At 40.9% G+C, this 26036-nt stretch overlaps 1 protein-coding gene across 2 annotated transcripts in view; it reads left to right on the forward strand.

The window, feature by feature from the left end:
* The window catches only part of LOC139745998 (uncharacterized), a 498500-nt gene that overhangs the window by 466022 nt on the left and 6442 nt on the right, over positions 1–26036 (forward strand). For both annotated transcript variants that reach the window (XM_071656776.1, XM_071656786.1), the window contains 3 exons: positions 11524–11617; positions 19897–20030; positions 21975–22104. In XM_071656776.1, the coding sequence (XP_071512877.1) occupies positions 11545–11617; positions 19897–20030; positions 21975–22104 (337 nt within the window). In that variant the 5' untranslated portion in view covers positions 11524–11544. The remainder of the gene's footprint in view (positions 1–11523; positions 11618–19896; positions 20031–21974; positions 22105–26036) is intronic.

Raw genomic sequence — 26036 nt, forward strand, 5'->3', positions numbered from 1 at the left:
GAAGGAACAGAGAAGGGGGCCAGGTGAGGATATTCCCTCAGAGGCCCAGTCCTCTGTTCTTAACGCTACCTCGCTATCGCGGGAAATGGCGAATAGTATGAAAAAAAAAAAATATATATATATATATATATATATATATATATATATATATATATAAGCGTACTATGGAAACAAATTGCATGTACACAATGTAAATAAAGTATCTTACCATCTTTTTGTGTGAAACAATATGACACCACAGAAGAAAGATTTTGAAAAATGCTTATTGGTTTTGCTAGACAATGCTATGCCTGTTTTTTATGATATTGTAATACATATAATGCTATCAACATTTCCTATTATTTGCCTTAATAAATGTTATACTGAAATCGTATTTCGAAGGAAATGGCTACAGTGTAGGGGTACCATAATTATTAACAGATTTGTCACACATTACTTGAAATTAGCTTAGAAAAGAGGAGGTCAAGAGGCCATCTACTGCAAGTATTCAATATTATCAAAGGTTTTAATAATCTTGATCTATCCAGTTCCTCAAGACTTTATTCGTCTGGTTTTACTCGTTGTAATGGATACAAATTTAAGGGCAAACAATGGAATGAGGCGAACACCTTTCTCTTACGATTGTTTACACTTGGCACAATTTGCCTGGGTGGATGAAAGCAGTGCTACAGATGCGCTTCCGAATAAACTTGATAAACACTTCAAGTCCACAGCTTATTTGCGTCCCCTTGGTCACAAAGACACTTTGTAGGTTATTCTCTATAGATTATCTGTATGCCTTATAACTTTTACCATACCCATTTGCGAGTTTCTGACATCTTCCATAAGTAATCTCAAAATGACCCAATGTTCTGTCGCTATTTGAATTCATATTTATATTTCTTTGTATTTTCGACTGTATATAATTAATGCATAGCTGAAGGCGAATATAAGTTCAACAGAGCACTTGGCTAATATAAGTTTAACAGAACACTAATCCCATCTCATCAATATTAGTCAAACGCATTTTCTTTAACGCAACGGTAAATGATAAATTAACATCACTTATTTCCTTATGACAGTTTTCCTCCACGCTGACCACAGACAGTGTTGCTCAACTGAAATTCTGACCATACCGCTGTTCCATCTCTCTCTCAGTTAAGAGTTGTAGGATCCTGTCAACCACTGGGGTCTTATCAAAGCAATGTCGTACAAGTATTTTTCCCCAAAACATTTCTAGATGGTTTGGGATTGACGCGTACTTTGATCACTGGTATTCCTTACTATGTATACTACTTATGTATTACGTAGTCGAATCTTAATCTAACATTGACAATCATATATAAATCTCGTTAGGGCAACGAGGCAATTTATTTTTTTTTCAATTAAACCTGATTATATGAATGATCTATGTATATTCATTCAAAGAATGATAGCTTGTGCATATTTATTTGCACTGAATATAATCATCTGTGTATGAGAAACTGTTGGCTTGTCCTAAATGTGCGTGTAAAGAGGAATTCTTTTGTACATACAAAGCAAAATTTCCAATACCAACAACTTAGACTCTGAGTGATGTACTTTGTGTTTGATTTTCATATTACCAGTGTCATATATATATATATATATATATATATATATATATATATATATATATATATATATATGTTTTTTTTTTTCAAACTATTCGCCATTTCCCGCGTTAGCGAGGTAGCGTTAAGAACAGAGAACTGGGCCATTGAGGGAATATCCTCACCTGGCCCCCTTCTCTGCTCCTTCTTTTGGAAAATTAAAAAAAATTGAGAGGGGAGGATTTCCAGCCCCCCGCTCCCTATATATATATATATATATATATATATATATATATATATATATATATATATATATATATATACTGGATATTTTCTCATAAAAAGGATAAATGAAATAGGACCTAGATTAGCATATTGTAAAAATGTATTACATGGGTAAAAGAGAAGACAAACGGAATACATTCCCTTTCGTAATCCCAAACAAATGACGAACTTTGTCATACTATTCCAATCCATTATACCAAAATACTCACTTGAGATGTAAATATCCTATGTCAGTTCCAAATAATCATTCGTAAGTACATTCCGAATACGCTTTTCAAAACACTACATTATATATCGGTAGTGTGACAAGAGGATATAAACGATTATATTGCACATAAAATCCCACTTCTAATTCCCCCTCATAATTCGTGGGTGATCCCGCTGGAAAACTAGAATATAATGAGATCAGCAACCCTTGGGGATCGTAAAAGCCAGGAATATATATATATATATATATATATATATATATATATATATATATATATATATATATATATATATATATATATATATATTGGTGCAGTAGAAGAGGAACAGGTATGAAACAGTTAATTCATTACAGGAACGAAGCTCCCAATCCATTTCATTTCACTGCTGGGTATTTCATCAATGTATTACTGTTTTCTTAGCTTAGAAAATGGAAGAGAATCTAACAGAAGGATGTTGTATAGTAGCATGTGGTTTTGTGGCTTAAAAACAATCGAGAGATTGAGGTGATTTTTCAAGAAAATAGGGCAAGGTGTGTTTTTCTATGGCAAGTTATGCGCCAATACAAGGCACTGATATCGAAATCAGTGTCAGAGAATACCAATAGAATTACTATTGATATGATAATGTTAATAATGATATATGTCATGTGTACCGAAACAAGGTCCCACAAGCCCCACAAAACTCCAATCCGTTCTATCCCGTGCATGCCTCTCATCCTCCTTAATGTTCAGGCCCCGTAACTCAAAGCTTGTTTCATACCATCCTTCCATCTCCTCAGTCCACCCCCTCCCCTATGTCCTTCCACTTTCTGACACACGCATATAAGACCTTAGTCAGTCTCTCTTCATTCATCCTCTCCACTAAACTATCTCAGCACACCCTTTCGCGATCCACCTCATCCGGCAACAAGATGAACCATACTGTAGTCATTTAAGAAAGCTTCTTTCATCACAGAAAATAGCATTCTTGTCAAATCCCACTTTACCTATGCTCATAGGCCTCTGTTTCAAGTCTCTCCTTGTTTCACCAGGGTATATACATTGTCTGGACATTCTTTTCAAGAAATAAAGAATACTATAAACATGAATCAACTATTTGGATAGACACGGAGGTGAAATAGGTAATATTCTATTTTTTCCTTTAGGTGATGTATTTTCTGTTTCAATTAAATCTTAATTTTTGATATGTTTACTCACGTGGACGACTTAACTAGTGAACAGAGGGAATTGAAAAGTTTGGAATGTTGTTTCATATGTCTGATATTGCACTGGAGGAGGAAAAGTTTAAAGAACTAAAAGCTATTTGTAATGAAATTTGAAAGAATGCGAAGAAAACGGAGAGAAAAAAATGGAAATGAAAAGTGAGTGTTTGAGTGCAAGGTATACAAGTGTTGATGGAGGGGAGGTCAGGGAAATATAGATGGAGGAGTGGTGAGGATTATTTAGATAGAGGAGATGTCAGGGTTACGTAGATGGAGGGGAGGTCAGAGTTATATATATGGAGGTGGGAGGTCAGGGTTATTATATAGAAGGAGGGGACGTCAGGGTTATATAGATGGAGGAGAGGTCAGTGTTATATAGATGGAGGAGAGGTCAGTGTTATATAGATGGAGGAGAGGTCATGGTTATATAGATGGAGGAGAGGTCAGGGTTATATAGATGGAGGAGAGGTCATGGTTATATAGATGGAGGGAGATCATGGTTATATAGATGGAGGGAGATCATGGTTATATAAATGGAGGAGAGGTCAGGGCTATATCGATGGAGGAGAGGTCAAAGTTATATAGATGGAGGGAGATCAGGGTTTACGGAGGAGAGGTCACCGTTATATAGATGGAGGCGAGCTCAGAAGTCTGTAGATGGAGGGAAGGTAAGAGGGATCTATAATACCTCAGAAAAGATTGCACGTCAACCCACCAGTGAGTGTAGCTGTGCGGTGGAGAGAGGGACATGTGTTTCCTGGGGAAGGAAGGCCATGATGGGCAATGTTGCGTGTGGAGGAAGATGTGTGCAGTTTACTTAAGCGACGTGTCGTTTGACCCACCTCCATGTGTGGGAGTTTAATAAGGAGGATACACAGTACACAGGAGATGAGTTGCTTTAAAAGCAAGAAGCAGATTATGAAGAACTGGTAGGGAGTTTGGAGATGAGTTTCCTTAAGAGCAAGAAGCGGATTATGAAGAAATTAATAGGGAGTGAAACAGCTGTTGTTTTATAGAAATTACAGAGTAGTTGAAGAGTGATGTCTAGTTATATCTTAAGGTGTCTCGGGTATATGGAAAGATAGGATACGGAGGGGAATTGAATAAAAGAAAAGTGTCTAGAGGAAACGTAAAGGGAAGTAAAGTAGTAGAGTGAAACATTTTAAGAGTTAGCCACATTTGTAAAAGTTAAGTGTGAAAAATTACTGCAAGAGAAATGCTTGGTTTGGTGTCAAACTTTACTTTGGATGAGCATATAGTATAGACTTACACAGAGGCAAAAAACAGTAAATATCAGTTAGACTGAAAGAATACCTCAGTTCTATTTCAACAATGTGTCTGTTTACCTTAGCTCTATTTCAACAATGTGTCTGTTTACCTTAGCCCTATTTCAACAATGTGTGTCTAATTACCTTAGTTCTGTTTCAACAATGTGTGTCTAATTACCTTAGCTCTATTTCAACAATGTGTGTCTAATTACCTTAGCTCTATTTCAACAATGTGAGTCTAATTACCTTAGCTCTATTTCAACAATGTGTGTCTAATTACCTTAGCTCTATTTCAACAATGTGTGTCTAATTACCTTAGCTCTATTTCAACAATGTGTGTCTAATTACCTTAGCTTTATTTCAACAATGTGTGTCTAATTACCTTAGTTCTATATCAGCAGTGTGTCTAATTACACTAGTTCTATATCAGCAGTGTGTCTAATTACCTTAGTTCTATTTCAACAACATATCTACTATTTTCAAAAAGGGATTGAATGTAGGATGCATCAAGTAAACGCTGCTGGGTAACCTAGAGACCCAACGTATTTGTATATATTGACAGACCAACCATCATTTGATGTCGAAGTCGTTAGCCATTTGTTTTATAAATTTCGAATGAATCACTAGCCGGTATATCGTCTGCAGCAACGCGTCCGAGGCAACGATACGCCAAAAAGGATTAACTGCCGGGCTTTGTCAAATGGTCAGACGTTGCCTCGTTGGCAATTTCCATTTCATTTACTCCCGTCCGAACTTCATTATCTTGGAATAGACGCCATAAGATTTCCAATTCGATTACCGTCTTCGATTAACTTCGTGCTTCCAACCTCGGGGGGATCTCACAGTCTTGTGGTATTCTAGAAGGAATTTTTTTTTTTCATGTTATTTAATCCCTCATGTAAGATGTGAATCCTTACGTTTATCGTCCTTTCCTTACAGCAATACGTAGTATTGACAGTAGCAATCCCTTGTACAGTAGATTCTCTAAAGTTCATTACCGATGATTCGATGCTTGTAGCATGAAGTAGGCGAAATCATTAACTTCCCCTCTTTCTCACCCCTCCACCTCGTCAAACGCCTGTGTCCGGATACGCATGCTGTTTTTAACCGTAAACAATTGCATCCCAGCTCAGATTAGAGTATAATTCTCTATACTGTATGCGGGTACGGATATAGCATAGCAAGAAGGATGCAGGAGCCATTATTTCCATCACTTGATTGAGGAGAAGCCGGTGTGGCTTACAGCCAGACCAGCTTGTCAGTCAGTCGAGGGGATATTCTTCAGTTCATGCTCAATTAAACGTCACGAACGTTTTCTTTGAAGTCACTGATGCTGTCAACAAAGGCCTTGTTTTCGGTCTTGTGGATCATGCCTCTCAAAGTTCTCTCGATTCTACGTAGTTATAGCGGGAGAGAATGTGTTCCTGGAGAGGTTATATATGGTGGAAGAGGTTATCTACATTGGAGAGGGTTCTGCTCAAAGGGTTTTCATCCCTCATCAGAGCCAAAATACCAGACGACAAGGAACCACAGGTGAAACGTGTGTATGGGGAAAATCTTTGATGATTTATCACAGAATTCCTCCTGTCTCGTATATCACCATAGATATCTTCTCTTCTTGCTCTACATAACGCGGCAGTAGCAGTCACCTGTTTCTTTCTCATCTCCTTATACCTAAGGACGTCAGTGGCTTTTGAATAGATTCCTTATCATCTTATATGGAGTCACAGAAAACGAACGGTGTCTCAGTCACAGAAAACGAACGGTGTCTCAGTCACAGAAAACGAACGGTGTCTCAGTCACAGAAAACGAACGGTGTCTCAGTCACAGAAAACGAACGGTGTCTCAGTCACAGAAAACGAACGGTCATATGGCGTATCCTGGCAAATGGAATTTTAACTGTACCCTAATTGGCTGTTTGTGTCTGAGTTGCCTCTTGTGTGGGCGGACGAGAAGGAACGAGACCATTTTCATTACTCGAATGAATGGCTTACTCTCGTAATTTTTTTTTTTAATTCCTTCCTTATGAATGTAATTGTTTTTTCTCAGTACTTCAAGTCTCAACAATAAAGGTATTATCATCAGCATGGTTTGTGGCCTGAATACTAAACGTGAACGATTGCTGCCGCGTATCTAGATAATTTAGAATATACCAGTGTGTTCAGGTGGTCTGGGTTGAAAGAGCGAATTTCCACGACGATTACGACCAATGGTTTCTACAGGAAAATAAAGACAGTGAGTTCGCGAGTTCGTCCAACTTATTTTCACTGAACAGATACGAGTGCTTGAGGAGAATCCAAGGTAGAGTACAACATACGTGCTCAGATAGTACGAGTTTTTGCATATGCACTACAAACGACCCAAGGCCTTTCCCTTTCACGGAACGAAATCTCCAAGTTTCTGAGGAAAACGGCGACACTTTAATAAGAGATAAACATAGTTTCCGACATAGTGTTCACTGTGAGTGTAGGATTCACCCGCAATCTCGAGGGAGTGCCAGGCAGCCTCGTCTTGCCAAGGACTTCTGTCCACAAGCTGGAAACATAAATAATTCACATTTGCATACGTCTTAATGAAGAAAAGATGTTTAATGTAAGAATTTCTTTATTTATATATATATATATATATATATATATATATATATATATATATATATATATATATATATATATACATATATATATATATATATATATATATATATATATATATATATATATATATATATATATATATATATATATATTTTTCTTTCAAACTATTCGTCATTTCCCGCGTTAGCATGGTACCGTTAAGAACAGAGGACTGGGCCTCTGAGGGAATATCCTCACTTGGCCCCCTTCTCTGTTCCTTCTTTTGGAAAATTAAAAAAAAACAAGAGGGGAGGATTTCCAGCTCCCCGCTCCCTCCCCTTTTAGTCGCCTTCTACGACACGCAGGGAATACGTGGGAAGTATTCTTTCTCCCCTATCCCCAGGGATAGAATATATATATATATATATATATATATATATATATATATATATATATATATATATATATATATATATATATATTTCATTTATTTATACAATTCATTATACTTGATCGCTGTCTCCCGCGTCAGCAAGTCAGCGCCAGGAAACAGACGAAGAACGGCCCATCCAGTCGTACACACATACTCACCTAAACGGCCATACACGCACATATACATAAATGTACACATGTACATATTCATACTTGCTTGCCTACATCCATTCTGGCGCTTTGCCCCGCCATACTTGTTTGCCGTTTTACGTGGTGTCGCCGGGAAAAGACAAGGAAAGGCCACGTTCGCTCACATCCATTCTCTAGCTGCCATGTGTAATGCACTGAAATCACAGCTCCCCCAATCCACAACCAGGCCCTACAGACCTTTCTGCAGTGTCGCCCGGTTCCTTTATATGCTTTGTTTCAGTCCATTGACAACACGTCGCCCCCTGTATACCACAACGCTCCAATTTACTCCATCCCGCGCACTGCTCTTACCCTCCTGCATGTTGAGGCGCCAAGCATTCAAAATCTTTTCCGCTTCGAAAAATATCGAGTTGCTTTAGGCACGACTGATTAATCTGGTGGACAGAGCACAGCTTGTATTAGAGAGAGAGAGAGAGAGAGAGAGAGAGAGAGAGAGAGAGAGAGAGAGAGAGAGAGGTGTAAAAATTCTGAACTAAATATTGATATCAACTCTGTTAAGAGAGGGTGCCTGTTGGCAGAGGTTATCAACAGGAAGAGTTTATCTTAGAGATTATGTACTGGGCACGATTTGAACTGAATAGAATTTTATACTAAATGAGGATATTTTAATAGAAGTTATATACTACAAAATGTTATCTACTGACACTTTTTATCTACTGGGAAAGCTATCAGGTAGTTGAGGGTTTCCTGGGAAAGGATGTCTCTTGGGAGAGATATATGTAATGGGAGATAATATGTTGTGGGAAAAGTTATATGGCGGGAAAGTTCTCTCAGCTGGGAAGGGGTGTTGGGAAAGATAGATATATTGGGAGTTAACATGTACCGGGAAAGGACATATGGTCAGAGACGTTATCTTCTCAAGAGCTGAAGGATGTGTCAGAGCTGAAGGACGTGGCCTAGTCAGAGGATGTGGCATCCTTTGGAGAGGATGTGGCCTCCTTCAGAGAGGATGTGGCCTCCTTCGGAGAGGGTGTGGCCTCCTTCGGGGAGGGTGTGGCCTCCTTCAGAGAGGATGTGGCCTCCTTCGGGGAGAATGTGGCCTCCAGAGATGATGTGGCCTTCTTCAGAGAGGACGTGGCCTCCTTCGGGAGGATGTGGCCTCCTTCAGGGAGAATGTGGCCTCCAGAGATGAAGTGGCCTCCATCAGAGATGATGTGGCCTCCTTCGGGAAGAATGTGGCCTCCTTCGGGAAGAATGTGGCCTCCTTCAGAAAGGACGTGGCCTCCTTCAGAAAGGACGTGGCCTCCTTCAGAGATGATGTGGCCTCCTTCGGGAAGAATGTGGCCTCCTTCGGAGAGGATGTGGCCTTCTTCGGAGGAGAGATATTCTTGAAGGCAAGCCGCAGACTGGATCTTATTTGACATTCTTTTGTGCCTCGACCTGCGAACATCCTTTCTTCGCTCGTGCCGACGCCTCCAAGCGACCGGTTCTCTAGTTTGCTTCATTTTGCGGGTAACTTTTGCCGTCGTGAGTTCAGCGCCGGAGAAACGTAATTTCGAGAGAGAGAGAGAGAGAGTTTCCCCCACTCCTTAAATCTAAATTGGCTTCGCCTTGGGTTCCACCGTCTTCGACAACTTCAAGATGTTATCCGGGGCAAGTCTCAAGCATCAACGTCTGTATGTTAGTCTCCTCGTTGTCAAAGCCTCTGTTCTCGGTGTCTTATGGTTTACCTCTTACTTGTATGTGGATTATCTCTTGCTTAGGAGAGAGGAGAGAGAGAGAGAGAGAGAGAGAGAGAGAGAGAGAGAGAGAGAGAGAGAGAGAGAGAGAGAGAGAGAGAGGCCATTTGATTATCTTGTCGTCATCTTGCAACTGTGTCTGGATCAGCTTATTAACCCTGTAGTAATTGAATTGATTTGTCGTATTTGTAGCTGGTTGATATGCCATGCCACCTCCCAGCTGGACTGTATCTGGCAAACCACCTGGCCACCTCCCAGCTGGGCAGAACCGGGCCCCACCACCTGGGGCCACGTCCCAGCTGGACGGTATCTAGTAAACCACCTGAGTGCTTAGCGTACCACAACACCCACACACAGCTGGTCAGCGTACCATCTGATCAGAACACCCCCACGACAATTAACCACGAATGAAACAAGTATATCCTTTTTCATCCTTAAATGTAAATGTGATTTTTTTTAGAATACTTTAAAGAAAAAATGGAACAAAGTTTGGAATAAAAAAGAATCATTTACGATTGACCACATGTGTATCCCTAAATTTGATAATTGTTGTACCATAATATGTGCTTTTAAATATGTCGGAATTGAAGGATAATGAAATTATTTGACTTATGGCTCATAAATCTAAAGGAAGAAGACAACGAGTTGTTTAGTGTTCTTGAATTCGTGAATGACGTATGAAAACCGTGTCCTACAGAGCAGCAGAATTGCTGAAGAGTTCTTCTATACTCGAAAATTCCAAATTTAATCCCTACATTCCGCAACTGAGGGGAAAAAAAATAAACACTATATACATACGTCACACGTAGTGTTAATAAGAGTGCCTTGACCTTTACAGTTCACACACACTCTCACATCGTGTCGTTGTAACAAGGGAGTGCGAAATTTGGGCTTTCCGACTTGTGTTCCATTGGTCTAAACGATAGGCCATTAAACTACGCCGGACATACGTTATATTTCTGTGTGGGACAGTCATTAGTTTATGGGTTATCTGTTCGAATGCGCTGTTGGATGGCTATTAGTTTATGGGTTATACGTTATAAAGCAGTATGGAAGTCATTGGTTTATGGTTTATCTGTTCGAATGCTCTATTGGATGGTTATAAATTAATGGGTTATACGTTACAACACTGTATGGGGTATTAGTTCATGGGTTATACATTACAACGCTGAACTGAATGGTTATTAGTTTATGGGTTGTACGTTACAACACTGTATGGGGTGGCCATTAGTTCATGGGTTATACACTACAACGCTGTACTGAATGGTTATTAGTTAATGGGTTATACATTACAAGCATGGTATGGATGGCATTAGTTTATGATTTCAACGCCACAACGCTTCATGGGATATAATTAATTTATGGGTTTTACGCCACCACACTGTATGGGATACTTAGTGGTTTATGATGGTTTATGATTTACAATATCCGTGTGGCTGTCGGGACGAGAGGAAACCACACAGGATCAGGTATAGTATTACAGAAGCAACTTAGGTAGAAGAAGAGAACTGGATACCAATGATATGATGGTATTTTTAAGGTTAAATTTTCCTTTTTCGTGAATCTACGTTTCGATTGCTGGGTAGGAACTACCATGTTCTTTCTTCACGCCAGTTTACCCAGCTCAGTTGTGACCAGTTGACCATTGTTTCTTTCTGTTTCAAATGTCTTCCTTCTATAAGGCCATGATATGATTGTGCTACAGATATAATTCAGCCGAGATATACTGGAGTGTATATAGGAGATAGATATACATTCGTTTCTTTGTGTACATATCTTAAGTCTTCTTATTTCTCATCGTTACGGTATATTTCACTCAGTTTAAACCTCTTCCTTTAAGCTCGACGTGAGTGCAGTAAGCCTCAAGGAAGGAGAGAACTTGTAGACTACACAGAGTTTGCCCTGATTATTTTTTTCCAGTACATTTGACTAAGTTTATAACCCATTTTCTATAACCTCAACATGAGTGCAGGAAGGCAGAAGGAAGGCAGGAAGGAAGGAAGGCAGGAAGGCAGGCAGGAAGGGAGGAAGGCAGGCAGGAAGGCAGGCAGGAAGGGAGGAAGTCAGGAAGGAAGGAAGGATGTTGGGAGACTAATAATGGTGTTTCTCCTGCAGGTTGTGAGGCAGCTGCTGAAGATGAGACTCGTCGTTGTTGTCACACCTTCCCCCCTCCTGTTGCTGATGATGGCTGCTGTGTTGCCACCATGGGGTAAGTGCTCGAGACCTCTCATTATTTCTCCACCGCCCTACTGATATTAGCCTCATTTCTTACTTTAATAGCCTATTATGCACGGCTTTAACAGATGCCTTTCTGGAAAATCCAGGTACGTAATGGTATTCCACTTCAGACTTCTTGCCATGTGTCTAGTACCACCTATGGTATTTTACTTTCCACTGAGACCCAGTGCTTTAATTATGTTGTCACTTGTCCCTTTTTTCATATCCAAGTGTAATCTCCACTCACGGTACCGGGTCAAAGGTGGTTGCTATGCTTACTGTAACATCAACACACCTGTTGCAAGACTCGAGGACCTTGCAACACTTTTCTTGTGTTTTGCCTACTGGTCTTTTTTTTTCTTTTTTTTTTTTTTAACAAATATTTTATCCTTCTTCAGCTATCTAAACTCCTGCCATGAATGTGACATCCTCCCACGCGCAAGCCAAGATTCTCTACCTCTGGGATTTCATTGTTCACCATAGGGAATGGTTGCATTCCTCCCATACAGATGATTAGGGGAAGGAGGCGGGGGGGGGGGGGGGGGGGGGGGGGGTTGATTAAAACCCTACATTTCCACAATCTTTGAATCGCTCCTCAACTTCCATATCCTCAGATATGTTGAATCTCGCAGGCTTCTCTCTCTGAGTAATGGCTTCAGAGATCCACCGTTGATATTCTCTCCAATCTTACTAATGTCTGGTCATCATCCCTGGAAAATTGTGAGAAATCCAACGTAGTTGTCCTTGATATACCCAAAGCTTTTGACAGGATGTGGCATCGAGGTCCCATCTCTTTAAGCTGCACTCCTTTGGATTCCTTCCCTCACTTTGCTCCTTCATATCTAGTTTCTTCTCTGGCCGATCTCTCTCTCTCTCTCCTTGGTTGTTGATGGATCAGCTCTCTTTCTTTCTCCTTGATGTGGCCTTTTGTCCTTAAATGGAACCTCCAATATTAAAGAAAAAAATGGATTTTCTTTTCCCGCAAGACACATTGCCACACTCGTGCCCGCATTTGTGTTGGGATGACCTTTTATTGTACAGTTCACAACTTATTCTCTTCAGGGGATTAAGTAACCTTCACCTCACTATGTAAAACTACCAGCTCGAGGCAGTTGTGTTCCCATCTTTCGACATCCTTAGCTCTCAGAAAATCTTCGTATATCAATAATTCATCTACGTTCCCATCTTTCGACATCCTTAGCTCTCAGAAAATCTTCGTATATCAATAATTCATCTACGTTCCCATCTTTCGACATCCTTAGCTCTCAGAAAATCTTCGTATATCAATAATTCATCTACATTTCGAATAGATGATATATATAGACATTTTTTTTCCATCGATATATGTTTTGGTGTTGCCTCAATCACCAAAACTGACTTCAAGCGAAATTTGAAATTATTTTTGCCTCAAACGCTCCAGGACTTGAAGAGACGTGTAACACAGTATCACAACTTATAAATTAAGTTCGTGTTGCGCTCTGAGAAACTTATTCCACCGCTAAGTTGGTGGTTAGGTTAGTTATGAACATTGTGACGTTTAAAAGCCTCGACTGCATATAAAGTAAGCCGACTCAAAACTCCCAAAGACTTGTTTCCTTGCTTCAGCGGCGGGGGTTATGTTTATATACACGACTACTGTGACAATTGTATTTACGCTCCTGACTTTTTCATAAGCTGCTACCGGACTCTGCCTTCTGGGGGTTCCACCGCGAGTGAAAAGTCACCTTTGACGAGGCTGTATCATTAGGAGTACATTCTCATGAAAGAACTTCGCCTCACAAAGAAGTCTACATTTCCCTGCTACCGGAAGTAGCGCAGCCTGAGCTTCAGGAGCTGAATGGTTTAGAAAGAGGGACGTAAACATGTGTGAGTGAGGTTAGTGGCTGGTTTGTATTAATGAATGATGTTTTAAATGACAGGTGTGCAAAATAACGACTCGTGGATGTGAATGTGCCGAGACGGGTAGCTGGTGGGATATCTGATCATTACGTGGTAGAGGCGAGGGTAAAGATCTTTAGGAGAAGGTGATGGTAACAGCTTAGAAAAGAGGCTCGAGTAGTAAGATACCAATAGAGATGATGTGGAGAATAACAAAAGGTGAGAATGCATGAAGCTACGGGAGGCGAGTGAGGAATAGGAGGCACTTAGAGAAGCAGTGCTTATATGTGCGATAGTGGTATATGCCAGACTAAAGGCCCATCACCACCAAAACTAGTAGAGGCCCGTTAGTGTCACCTCTGACCATCCATTATCGACCATGGTCTATATCGTGTGTGTTATATATCTCAAGCCGGGGACCGGGTTTAGTGCCAATTACTGGGCTCAGCTGAAGTCCCCTCCTCCCTCCTCGACAACTGTGGTGCGAGTTCGACGAACGTTTGAACACCACCAGGAGTTACCTGCTCAGTTAGTTGTTTGTTGGCGTTATCTTCGCCGCTGGGCCTCTTTCGCAACACCTCCCGTGGTTATGAACTACACCATCCTCTCTGGTGATGGTCTTCTACAACTTCTGACGTGGTCTTCTACAACTTTTGACATGGTTATTTGGTGCACCATCCTCTCTCCCGAGTGTCTGTTACAACATCTCTCTTGGCTATCTGATGCACCATCTTCTCTATTGATTGTCTGCTACAACACTTGTGGTTATTTACTCCTCCATTCTCTCTACTGATCGTCTGCTACAACACTTGTGGTTATATACTTCACAATTCTCTCTACTGATAGCCTGCTACAACACTTGTGGTTATATACTTCACGATCCTCTTTACTGATAGCCTGCTACAACACTTGTGGTTATGTACTGCACCATTCTCTCTACTGATTGTCTGCTACAACACTTGTGGTTATATACTTCACGATCCTCTTTACTGATCGCGTGCTACAACACTTGTGGTTATGTACTGCACCATTCTCTCTACTGATTGTCTGCTACAACACTTGTGGTGGTGGTTATTAACTGAGCCATCGTATATACTGTCTCTCTGTGGATCTCCTCTCAAGTGGTCACCTTTTACACAACCCTCTCTCATGACCGTCTGATACAACATGTCTCGTAGCTGTTTGTTGGACCACTATTCCTTGGTTGTCTGCTGGACACGGCGGAAGATTTCTTTGGACTGTCTATTGCAACATACGTCATGGTGGCTTTTCAGCGCACCTCATGTTGGTTTTCCGCCGCACCGTCCCTCACAGACAGACAGACATCTGGGTGCCCGCACCACATTCACTTTCCGACAGGAACTCTCTGTTATTTGTTCTGTTCGTTGTGTCACATTTCCTTTAGGCTTCCTGTTGTGTCACCTTCCCTACAGAGTTTCACCCGCGCCGCGCATTTAGATTCCTCACTGTGTGTGTGTTTGTGTGTCTGTCTGTTTGTAGGTCTGTCTATGTCTGTGTGTGTGTGTGTGTGTGTGTGTGTCTGTCTGTCTGTCTGTCTGGCTTGCTTGCTTTCAAGGAAAATGGGTAATACATGTTCTCCAGACAGGGGTAACTTAAGAGAAAAGGTTTTTGTCAGTGAATAAACTTCCTGGGATTATCATTTTGTTTCTAATTTATGCTTAGTTCATTTCTGTAGTATTTAAGAACTTTATACTTCCCCGAGATTTTACAAAGTGAAGGAATATCATAGATGGAGAAACACACTGATGACCTATGATGATTATAGCTGGAAACGTATACTATCATTGAAAGAGGAATAAATTGTACCTGTAGGAGGAATATTATAGCTGATAAGGGGATAGTGTTCCTGTAGGAGGAAGATAATGACTGGAAGAGGAATATCATAGGGCAATATCTGGCGGAGGTGATATTGTTCGCGCACAGAGTGTCATTAGTGAGACGATGGGGTCAGTCGTTGACCTCATTACGAGGCTAATGAAGAGGTCGCATATGGAATATGCATACAGCTTGGGGTCTGACACCATTTAAGCAGATGACTGGGAGATTTGCGCTTATTTTCTGTATGTTGAAGGCTCCAGTCATGGACAAAAGTCCACATCGAGGCCGGGACTTAATTAGATTATAGAGAGAATTATAGGAGAAAAGGAAAGACAAGGGAAAGTGTTGTCGAATTTTGGAGAAAGTGAGACACCTGTCTTTTAGAATGTGCTAGATCATAGTTATTGGGGAAAAAACACATGAAAAGGTAGAGAGTTCCAAAGCTTCGACGTGTAGGGAAAGAACCAGGTATCAAAACGGCCCACCCTTGAGTTAATGATGGCCACACAATAATAATGTGACGCAACAGCTTGCGGAGTATTGCGTGGTCTAGCGAGTGGTGGGGGCACACAAGCAGTCAGCTCTCGGGAGCAAAAACCTTGCTTAACATGTCATGGAGAATGTCATTATTATGTCACAACTGGTGTCAGTTAATCAGGTGAAGTGCGAGAGTGACATTAAAACCTAATCCTTGTCTTTAATCTATTTACGCATAATGGCGTAATCTAGGTATACGATTAGACAGAGGATAAAGGATCCATGAGGCGTGATAGAGAGGCAACATAAAGTGATGAGTGATGAGGGCTGAGCGAGTGGCGAGAGACGAGAGTCACACTGAACTGAAAAATGATAAGATCATTACGAAAAGTCGTATAAATGCAGACAACATCAGTGGTCTACATCCAGACCAGTGAGAAGAAACAGTCAGGTTGTCAGTCTATCTAAAACAACAGAGGGAGGAGGCATGGAAAACGAGAAGGGTGAATGACTGTATATTCAAAGAGATGCATATGGCTTCGCTTCGAAGTGGGGGAGATGACAATAAAGAAGAGAATGGCACGTCAGTCGCAGGGTATGAATAATCCACAATCTGTAAAGGGTTAAAGTATAAATGGAGGAGATTTGGTAAGGGGACGAAGAGGAACTGAATTCAAAGAAGATGATCCAAGTGTCAACAGAGACCGATAGTGTAGCGAGAGGATTAATATCATTAGTACTGGTCAGGTCTGAGAAGACTGTATAAGCAAGGCTCATAGATCACAATGGAAACTCGGGCGTTCTTACCTCTAATTATTTGATAAAACAGATGGTAAATGCCATGCCTTTAGGACCAGATTTCCCATAGATAAAACAACAGCTCCAAATATCAGTAGCCAGTTATCCCTCAAGATGATTTTTTGTTAACATTCCATACTCCATCGCCTCAGGTGAAGATTGCAAATTGCCGCGTCATCAGATGAGGGAAGAGACACTTCAACAGATTTTCGCAAAGATGCTGAAAACGTCTGTCTCGAGAACTTACACGTGTCAGTGTAAAGGAGAAGGCTGGCGAAGGGTGAATCGGTACTCCAACGTCAATAGATAGGCGGGGTTTTTTATGGAATCGCATGAATTTCGAGATTCATTCGAAAATTGACCCCTCACCAACGATACAGATGAACGAGATCCAACACGTAGACTATCATAGTAAAGACGAAGTATAGCTCTCTTTTGAGGACATATGGAGGATCTCGTTTCTATATCGTCCTCCATATTCCATCGCACGTGAGGTGAAGCGCGTCACGCTATTGAGTTCTGTGTTAAGAATGATTTTCGAAGTCAGAAACTCATGCTTTCGAGTTCGATGGTAAGAATGACCTTCGAAGTGAAGAAGAAATCGATTTGATTTTTTTACCTGTTGGTTGTAGAACTCGAGATATTCTCATATTGTTAATTACTAAGTTCGTGTCTCTGGAGTCTATTTTATCTTTACGATGCTTCTGTAGTCCTGGTCTTCTGAATGGTCTGTGTCTGGGTTTAAGACTGAACGGTGAAGATGGTTGTTCAATAGTTCTTGGGTCATTTCGGTGTGTAACGTGTTTTGTCAATGCTCTTAATTCTTGGTGGTTGGGTTGTTAGAGTAGAAGTGACTGAAGTGTGTGGCAGGTGGTAACCTTTTCATTTCTACTTGGCGATTGGCCGGAGCACTTGCAGGAAATTTTCGAGTGCGAGGAGGTTGGGGGTGGGATTGTAATGAGAGGCCCCAGAGACCTTCCCATGGTTTACCCTGACCGCTTCACATACCCTGGTTCCATCTATTGATAGCACGTCGACCCGTGTCTACTACAACGTTCCAATTCACTCTATACCGTGAATTCTAATCGGCGAGATAAAGATCAAAAGTACAAAGTACGTAAAGTTAAATTGATTAACTAAAAAAGCAAAAAGTGTTACACAAGAAGTATCCAAACGTGTAAAACTAACCAACAACGTCATATTGAAATATATATATATCAGACTTGGGTTTATTGATAAAGAAAGCTTGGTCGAAGCCTACTACGAACCATAGACGGTTTTAAGCTCTACAAGGATGAAGCTCCTCCATGATTACATCCGGCCCTCACGGGCTCCTGCCCGAGACTGAAAACATGGATGCTGACATGGGGCGTGTGATCATTTTCTCGTGAGTGATTACTAATGGCCGAGAATGGTGGTTTGGCCATTAGAGCAAGCATTCGCACCGAGGGACCTAAATCTTTTCGCTAATGGAGATTTCAAGCGTCTCTTTTTAGTTTTACTAATATACGAACGCCCTGTAGGTATCGCATGTGTGTACATGATACGCTTGTGTCAAACATGAGTTTCTAAATTCTTTGCAGTCATCGTTGTTGCCCTTTCTGTAACATTCGCGTTTAAACACACGTGAATATCGAGGGAAATATATCATACCCCTTTTCCCTTCCCTCTTCCTGAAAACATATGTATATAACATAGTGTCAGTGATTGCTTGCAAGTCTTTGAGAACTGCAGCTTTCAATCTATATAAACTTTGAGTATTACCGTTGGTCTTCAAGAACAATTTATAGTTGGGATTCAGTGATAGGGTCGTTGCACTGAGGACGAGAGAGCAATGAATGTAATCGTATGTAGGTTCAAAAGAAAAAAGTGACCGGCCAATGAACCTATCTGACGTAATGAAGATGAGGGTGTGGTGAGGCGGGCCAGCTAGCTTTGTGAAGATAATGTTGCTTGGGGGGTGTTGTGAAGATGAGGTTGTTGTTGGAGGGTGTTGTGAAGATGAGGTTGTTGTTGGAGGGTGTTGTGAAGATGAGGTTGTTGTTGAAGGTGTTGTGAAGATGAGGTTGTTGTTAGGGGGTGTTGTGAGGATGAGGTTGTTGTTGGGGGTGTTATGAAGAAGAGGTTGTTGTTGGAGGGTGTTGTGAAGATGAGGCTGTTTTTGGGGGTGTTGTGAAGATGAGGCTGTTGTTGGGGGTGTTGTGAAGATGAGGTTGTTGTTGAAGGTGTTGTGAAGATGAGGTTGTTGTTGAAGGTGTTGTGAAGATGAGGTTGTTGTTGGGGGTGTTGTGAAGATGAGGTTGTATTAACATGGTTCAAAGCCTGGCTGAAGGTTAACTGATCTTGAACATAGGTTCAGCGAAGTGTTTGTTTGTGTAGTGTGAATGGTGAACTAAGTTCTATATTTTCAGTGCCTTCTTCTGTGTACGTTTATCATTTCATTTGCATACAATTACCACCTGGCTTCGGCCAATTGCTAAACTAGGAATAACCCGATGATACGTCTTTCCAAACGGAGAGTAACTATGGCCAAGAGTTAGAAATTATCAACTGCCAAACTACCACAAAAGCAGGTCTCAGACCCCCAAGCCGACTTTAGTCCCAAATTTCCATAGTTCTGGGATGAAGGACGACGTTTTCTGTGTGGATCAGTTTGAAACAGATCTCCATAAATTCAGTTATTATGTTGGTGAGTGTGTTGAGGGAGGACTATTATTTTGCTCTACTTGATATGTTGGTTTAGATGCATGAAACATATATATATATATATATATATATATATATATATATATATATATATATATATATATATATATATATATATATATATATATATATATATATATATATTTTCTTTCTTTTAAACTATTCGCCATTTCCCGCGTTAGCGAGGTAGCGTTAAGAACAGAGGACTGGGCCTTTTTTGGAATATCCTCACCTGGCCCCCTCTGTTCCTTCTTTTATATATATATATATATATATATATATATATATATATATATATATATATATATATATATATGTGTGTGTGTGTGTGTGTGTGTATGTGTGTATAGTTTTCTAAATCATTATCATTATTACCATTACTTATCAACTTCATTGGTATTATCACTATCGGCATCATTATTCTTATCACTGATAACACTGGGAATTCTTTTTTTTTCCTCTGGTGTGGTAGTCACCACTCAGTCCGCTACGCGTGTCTCCCAGGGCTCGGCCCTGTACACTGGTCTATACCTCAGCTATTAACTGGATGACGTTTTGGTCGTGTTCTTGCAGGAGGCGTGTGGGCGTGCGAGCCGGAGCAGCTGGTACAAGGATGCCGAATTGACGAGGGCGCCTGCGTCTGCGGTCTTGGCTGCGACACCACCTTCCACTACTCCACCCGCGACCAGTGCCAGACGGCGCTCAAGGTCAGTCTCCTCAGCTTGTCTGGTGTGTGAGGGATGAGTGAGTGCCACTATGAGGGTGAGGTGAGTCCCCTGCCTCACCTCTTGTTGAGTGCATGATGCCGTGGCCATTATATTAGCCAGGTGAATCCCCTTCATGTGTTTCTTGTTGAGTGTATGATGCTCATGTTATTATACTCATGTAATGAAAGCACTTCCACGCCTCTTGCTTAGGGCATTTGATGTTAATTAGGTTATTCATGGAGTGTTGTTAAGTCTCATGCCATATTAACCTGGATGGAAGTTAAGGAGATAAGGAAAGGGCAGAGACCAAATAGGAGATGGAAGGATGGAGTGAAAGAGATTTAGAGTGCATGGGACCTGAAGATGCAAGGGGGTATGAGAGGCATGCAGGAGGGTGAAAAGCGTGCACGGGATAGAGTGAATTGGAACGACGTGGTATACAGTAGGAGGCGGGGGCGACCCTGTCAGTGGACTGAACCAGGGCATACGAGGCAGCCACGGTAAATCATGGAAAGGTCTAAATGGTTAGGTTTTGAAAAGGAGGTTATGGTTTCGTTGCATTGCACATCACTTCTAGCGAATGGATATGAGCCAAAGTAGCCTTGTCTTTGTCTGTTCCTTATATTATCTCGCTTACACGGGCAACGACGACCAAGTATGAAAGTATATATATATATGTCTGCGTATTTGTACGTTGAAATGTATAGGTATGTATATGTGCATGTGCGGGCCTTTATGTATATACATGCGTATGTGGGTGGGTTGGGCCATTCTTTCGTCTGTTTCCTTGCGTTACCTCGCTAACGCGGGAGACCGACAAAGTATATATATGCTCCTATCACTTGATCTGCATCTTTTCTCGACTAAACTTCCTCAATACAATCAGACCTGGACAGATCTCATTGGGGTAGACGAAATCTGGTTAAGTGCAATGTCTCCAAGACCTAATTTCTACCCACCTCACTATTGAAAACTCCCCACAACTTTCCTCTCTCCTTTGACAGTTATGAAATTCCACCTCTCAACTCAGTGAATATAGTTGTTATTGCAGTAGCACCCACCCTTTTTTGGAAACTCCACATTATGGAAATAGCTAAAGTCTGCCAATAAGAAACTGGGAGTCCTGTTTAGATATCGAAATTTCTTATCATGTGAACAGTTGGCCCATTTATACAAAGAATGGTCCTTACTTGTATGGAATACTGCTCTCATATATAGTTTAGTTGTAGCTCTGCATCCTTACTTGATAGAGTTGAGTCAAAAGTGATCTGACAAACAAATTCTCCCAGGCAAACTTCAAAATTTGATCCGCTGGCCCACAGCGTTGGTTCACTTTCCCTCTTCTATAGGCATTACTTTGTTTTTTTCTTCACGAGAGCTGGCTGCTTGTGTGCCCTCCGCCACTAGCTAGACCACGCAATATTCGGCAAGCTGCTGCGTCACATAATTACTATGTGGTCTTTGGCAGCTCAAGGGTGGTGGGCCGTTTTGATAACTGTTTCTTCCCCTGCACCTCAAAGCTTCAAAACGCTCTACCGTTTCGTATCTTTCTCGAAAATTATGAGCTGTTACATTTCCTTCAAAACTGTAAATACTTTCCCTTGTCTCTTCTTTTTTCTTCTTCGTATTCCTCTTGACATTTCAATTTAGATCCGGCTTTGATGTTGACTTTTTTGTGACTGGAGCCTCATATATATATATATATATATATATATATATATAGAGAGAGAGAGAGAGAGAGAGAGAGAGAGAGAGAGAGTGTTTTCATATATAGATGTGTGTGTTTTTACACCAATCAACTTACACTATGGGAGAACCTTTTTCGCAATATTGTTAAGTCACACCATAGGACACGCCTGCATCCACATAGTTACTGACAGAGGAATGCGGGGGAGGGAGGGACGAAACTGTTTACAGACATTTACACTGACATGTCCTCGACAGAGCCAGAAGCGAGATCCGTGCGAGGGTAGCCCGTGCGAGAACGGCGGCGTGTGCTCCCAGACCTTGCGAGACCCAGGCTACCAGTGCCTCTGTGCCAACACTGGTCATTACGGCCACACCTGCCACAAGAGTAAGTCTCCTGCTGCTGCTTCTTGTGTACTGATGTTACCTATGTTCCAGTGGTGTATGGTCCTGTGTTCCAGTGGTGTATGGTCCTGTGTTCCAGTGATGTATGGTCTTGTGTTCCAGTGGTGTATGGTCTTGTGTACTGATGTTACCTGTCTTGTGTTCCAGTGGTGTATGGTCTTGTGTTCCAGTGTTGCACGTCCACGTGTTTCAGTGTTGTATGGCCTTACGATTCAGTGTTCTATAACCTCATGTTCTAGTATTGTCCAGCCTTGTGTTCCTCTTTTTATGGCCTTGTGTTCCAGTGTTGTATGGCCTTGAGTTGTTGTTGTTCGGTTTATGTTCCATTATTCTATGGGCTAGTGCTCTAGTGTTGTATGGCTTTTATGCTGCAGTGTTGTATGCCACTATACTCTAGTGTTGTATGCCCTCATGTTCAAGTGTTCTATGCCCTCGTCTTCTAATATTGTAAATTCTTGTGTTCTAGTTTTGTATGACTTTGTGTTCCAGTGTTGCATAATTGTGTTCCAGTACCCTGGAGTTTTGGTGTTGTGTGCCCTCGTGCCCCAGCGTTATATACCTTCGTGCTTTAGTTTTGCATATTCTTGGGTTCTGCTGTTGTATAATAGCTTATTCTAATGCTGTATGCCTTTATATTTCTTCGTGTTTCCTTGTGTTCTATTGTGTTTGTGTCGATGTTTTGTATTCTTTTGTGATATAATTTTGTAAAGACTCTGTTCTTGTAACTGAGTGTTGTTTACCCCCATGTTCCAGTAAGGTCTGTCCTTATGTTCCAGTGTTGCAGGGTTGTCTGATCTCGAGTTTCAGTGTTGCAAAGTTGTCTGACATCGTGTTCCAGTGTTGTAGGGATGTCTGACCTTGTGTTCCAGTATTGCTGGGTTGTCTTACCTCGAGTTCCAGTGTTTTGCATCCTCGTGTTTGTCTTCCATATCTCTGTGCCCCACTGTTACATGCCTTTGTATTCCAGTGATATATTTCCTTGTTTTCCATTATTACATGTCATTATGTTCCAGTGTTACATCTCCTCTTGTTCCAATGTTACTTGTTATTTTGTGCCAGAGTTAGATGTCTTTTTGTTCCAGTGTTATATGTTCTGGAATTCCAGTGTTACCTGTCCTTTTGTTCCATTGTTATATGTTCCTGTATAACTGCATTACATGTCCTTTCTTCCAGTGTTACATATCACTGTAATCCAGTGTTACATGTTCCTTGCTTCTAATAATACGTGAACTTGTGTTACAAAGTTACATGTCCATGTTCCAGTATCACAAATCCTTGTAATCCAATGTTTCTTATCCTTGTGTTCCAGCATTACATATCTTTGTATTCTGAAATTACAAGTCCTAGTGTTCCATTGTTACATAGCCTTGTGTGACAGTATTATATGTCCTTGTATTCCAGTATTTGATGTCCTTGTGTTCCAGTATTAAGAGCCCGTATGTGCGTCCTCATGATGTGTTCCTTCCTGCCCTGATTGTGTTCTTATGTCTATTTTTTCCCCCCCTTTTTTTTTTCCTGCTTCCATACCAGAGTTTAGTCTGCTCTTGACCCTATCCTGTAGATCCTTGTTTATCTCTCATGCTCTCATATGTACACAGTGTCCTACACATTGTGTTCTCGTCTCCACATATGGATGTTCTCTGACATCAGTGGGTCGAATTCCATCGTCTGTACATGTACATGTACTATTCATTTGAACCACACAGTGCATAAGCTCTGTGTGTATGTGTGGTGTGTGTGTGTGTGTGTGTGTGTGTGTGTGTGTGTGTATAATGTGTGACACTAGGCTTCTTGGCTGGAAGTTAAGGCCTTTGTACACTACTCCTAACGCAGTAGTCTCCCTCCGTCTGAATATTATTGACATTTTCTCGTCACTCTCCCGAGTTCAGTCCCCACAGTAGCGCAGAACGCTCTTCCTTTTTGGCCAAAAGAACCCTAAGTAAGATTGGTCGAGCCACAACTGTTTTTTCCCCCACCCATTCAAATTCTTTTGCCCTTTTTCCCCTCCTGTTTGCTTTTCTCCTCCTCCAAATTACTTCCCACGAGTCCCTGCGAAAAAAAAGAAGAAAAGAAAAGGTCTCCTTTCTACTGTAAGCGAAAAAAAAAAAAAAGAAAATGAGTACCGCATCAGGTTTGCAATAATGACTCGCTCTTCAGTTCAAAGTCCATATTTCATGCGTCGAAAAGTCTTTTCATGTGAGTTTCCCCCTGGCACCTGAGTGATTGCCAACCGGTCTTAATCACTTTCTCTCTCCACTAAGGAAACGTCTCTCACAGAGTTTCGTTGCAATAAACAGCAAATATACTTTTTCATATGGTGATTACATCATGATTCTGTGTTCTCTTGTTTATCTGTTGAAAGCAGGAACATGATTTAGGTTTTATGTCTAGCGTAACGCTGTTGTTTCACTAATGGTCTATGTCTAGTGTGCCACAATAGGTCTATGTCCACTACAAACAGTAATTCAAATGTCCAGCGTACCATAGTAAAAGAAATCTATTGTAACTATTACTCTTACCTTATCTGCTTATTCTACTACTGCTGAAAATGAAATTGATAATGATAATAATGATAATTATTATATGATAATAATGATAATAATGATAATTTGACAACAAATAATGTTACTACTACTACTAGTGATAATGATGGCATTTTGATAATAATTGTAATAGTGCTTATATCTTCTTTTTTCTTTCTTTCGCCGTTTCCTGTCTCCGAAGTAGCGCCAGGAACAGACGAAAAGTGGTTTCACTCACACACATCCAGTCTCCAGCTGTCATCTATAATGTACAGAAACCAGAGCCCCTTATTCACAGCCAAGCCCCACAAACCTCTCCTTCCCTTGACCACTGCAATATCCCTTGGTTAAGCCCATTGATAGCATGTCGCCCTCTGAATACTACATCGCTTCAGTTCCGTCTATCCCATGCTCGTCTTACGCCTTCCTCCATGCTCAGGCCCCGACCACTCCAAGTGTCTTTAACTCCATTCCTCCATGTCGTCTTCGATCCCACCATTTCTCCTTGTTCCTTCCATTTATAATACGTATATACCCCCTTAGTCAGCCTCCCCTCTATATACTCATCCTTTAAACCATGTTATGTCCTAACCATTTAAGCATCCCCTCTTCAGCTGTCTCGTGTATATATATATATATATATATATATATATATATATATATATATATATATATATATATATATATATATAATCACTCTTGGCCGTGATGATAGTATGAAGGTGAAATCGCACTTCAGTAGGAGTTCATACGATTATATTTAACGTTTCGTGAAGACAATCCACTTCATCAGGCGCCCGCCACTATTTAACAATGTTATTTTGAATCCCAACATCGCACTTGATTCCCGCCGTTCAACACCAATCTTTTTATAGACCAATCACTGTGATGTTTTGGCCTAGCCTGCTTGAAGGTACAATATAGTCACTGATAAAATAGACTCTAAAGCTTCCTGGTACACACCAATAATTGCTGACCTACCAGCATGATGAAAGACAAAAAGAAATTTTATTTTAGGGAAACTATAAGACTTCGTATATACGACTTAAAGATTAAAGAGGTCTGGCCTCTCCACTGTTTAACAACTAACCAAGTCCCTTAATGTTCAGTTTGGGGGATCAGTGTCAACCAGCAGGAGGAGCAGTCTGCATGTTCCCTCACTTCAAGTGACTTGGAGAAGACCTTTTATTTTTTCCCCTTTTTTTCTTCTTCTTTCCGCCTCTCAATTTGCAGCATTGCAATATGAAACATAATCATCAGAAACATTTAGAACAAGAGGAAAGGTTTGCTTTTAAATATGTTGGTGAAATACAAGGAAAAGAACAGCACGGTAAAATGAAACATAATGAACGGAAACATTTACAACAACAGAGAAGGTTCGTTTTGAAATATG

This window comes from Panulirus ornatus, chromosome 4 (genome assembly GCF_036320965.1).
Source record: "Panulirus ornatus isolate Po-2019 chromosome 4, ASM3632096v1, whole genome shotgun sequence".
NCBI classification, from domain to species: domain Eukaryota; kingdom Metazoa; phylum Arthropoda; class Malacostraca; order Decapoda; family Palinuridae; genus Panulirus; species Panulirus ornatus.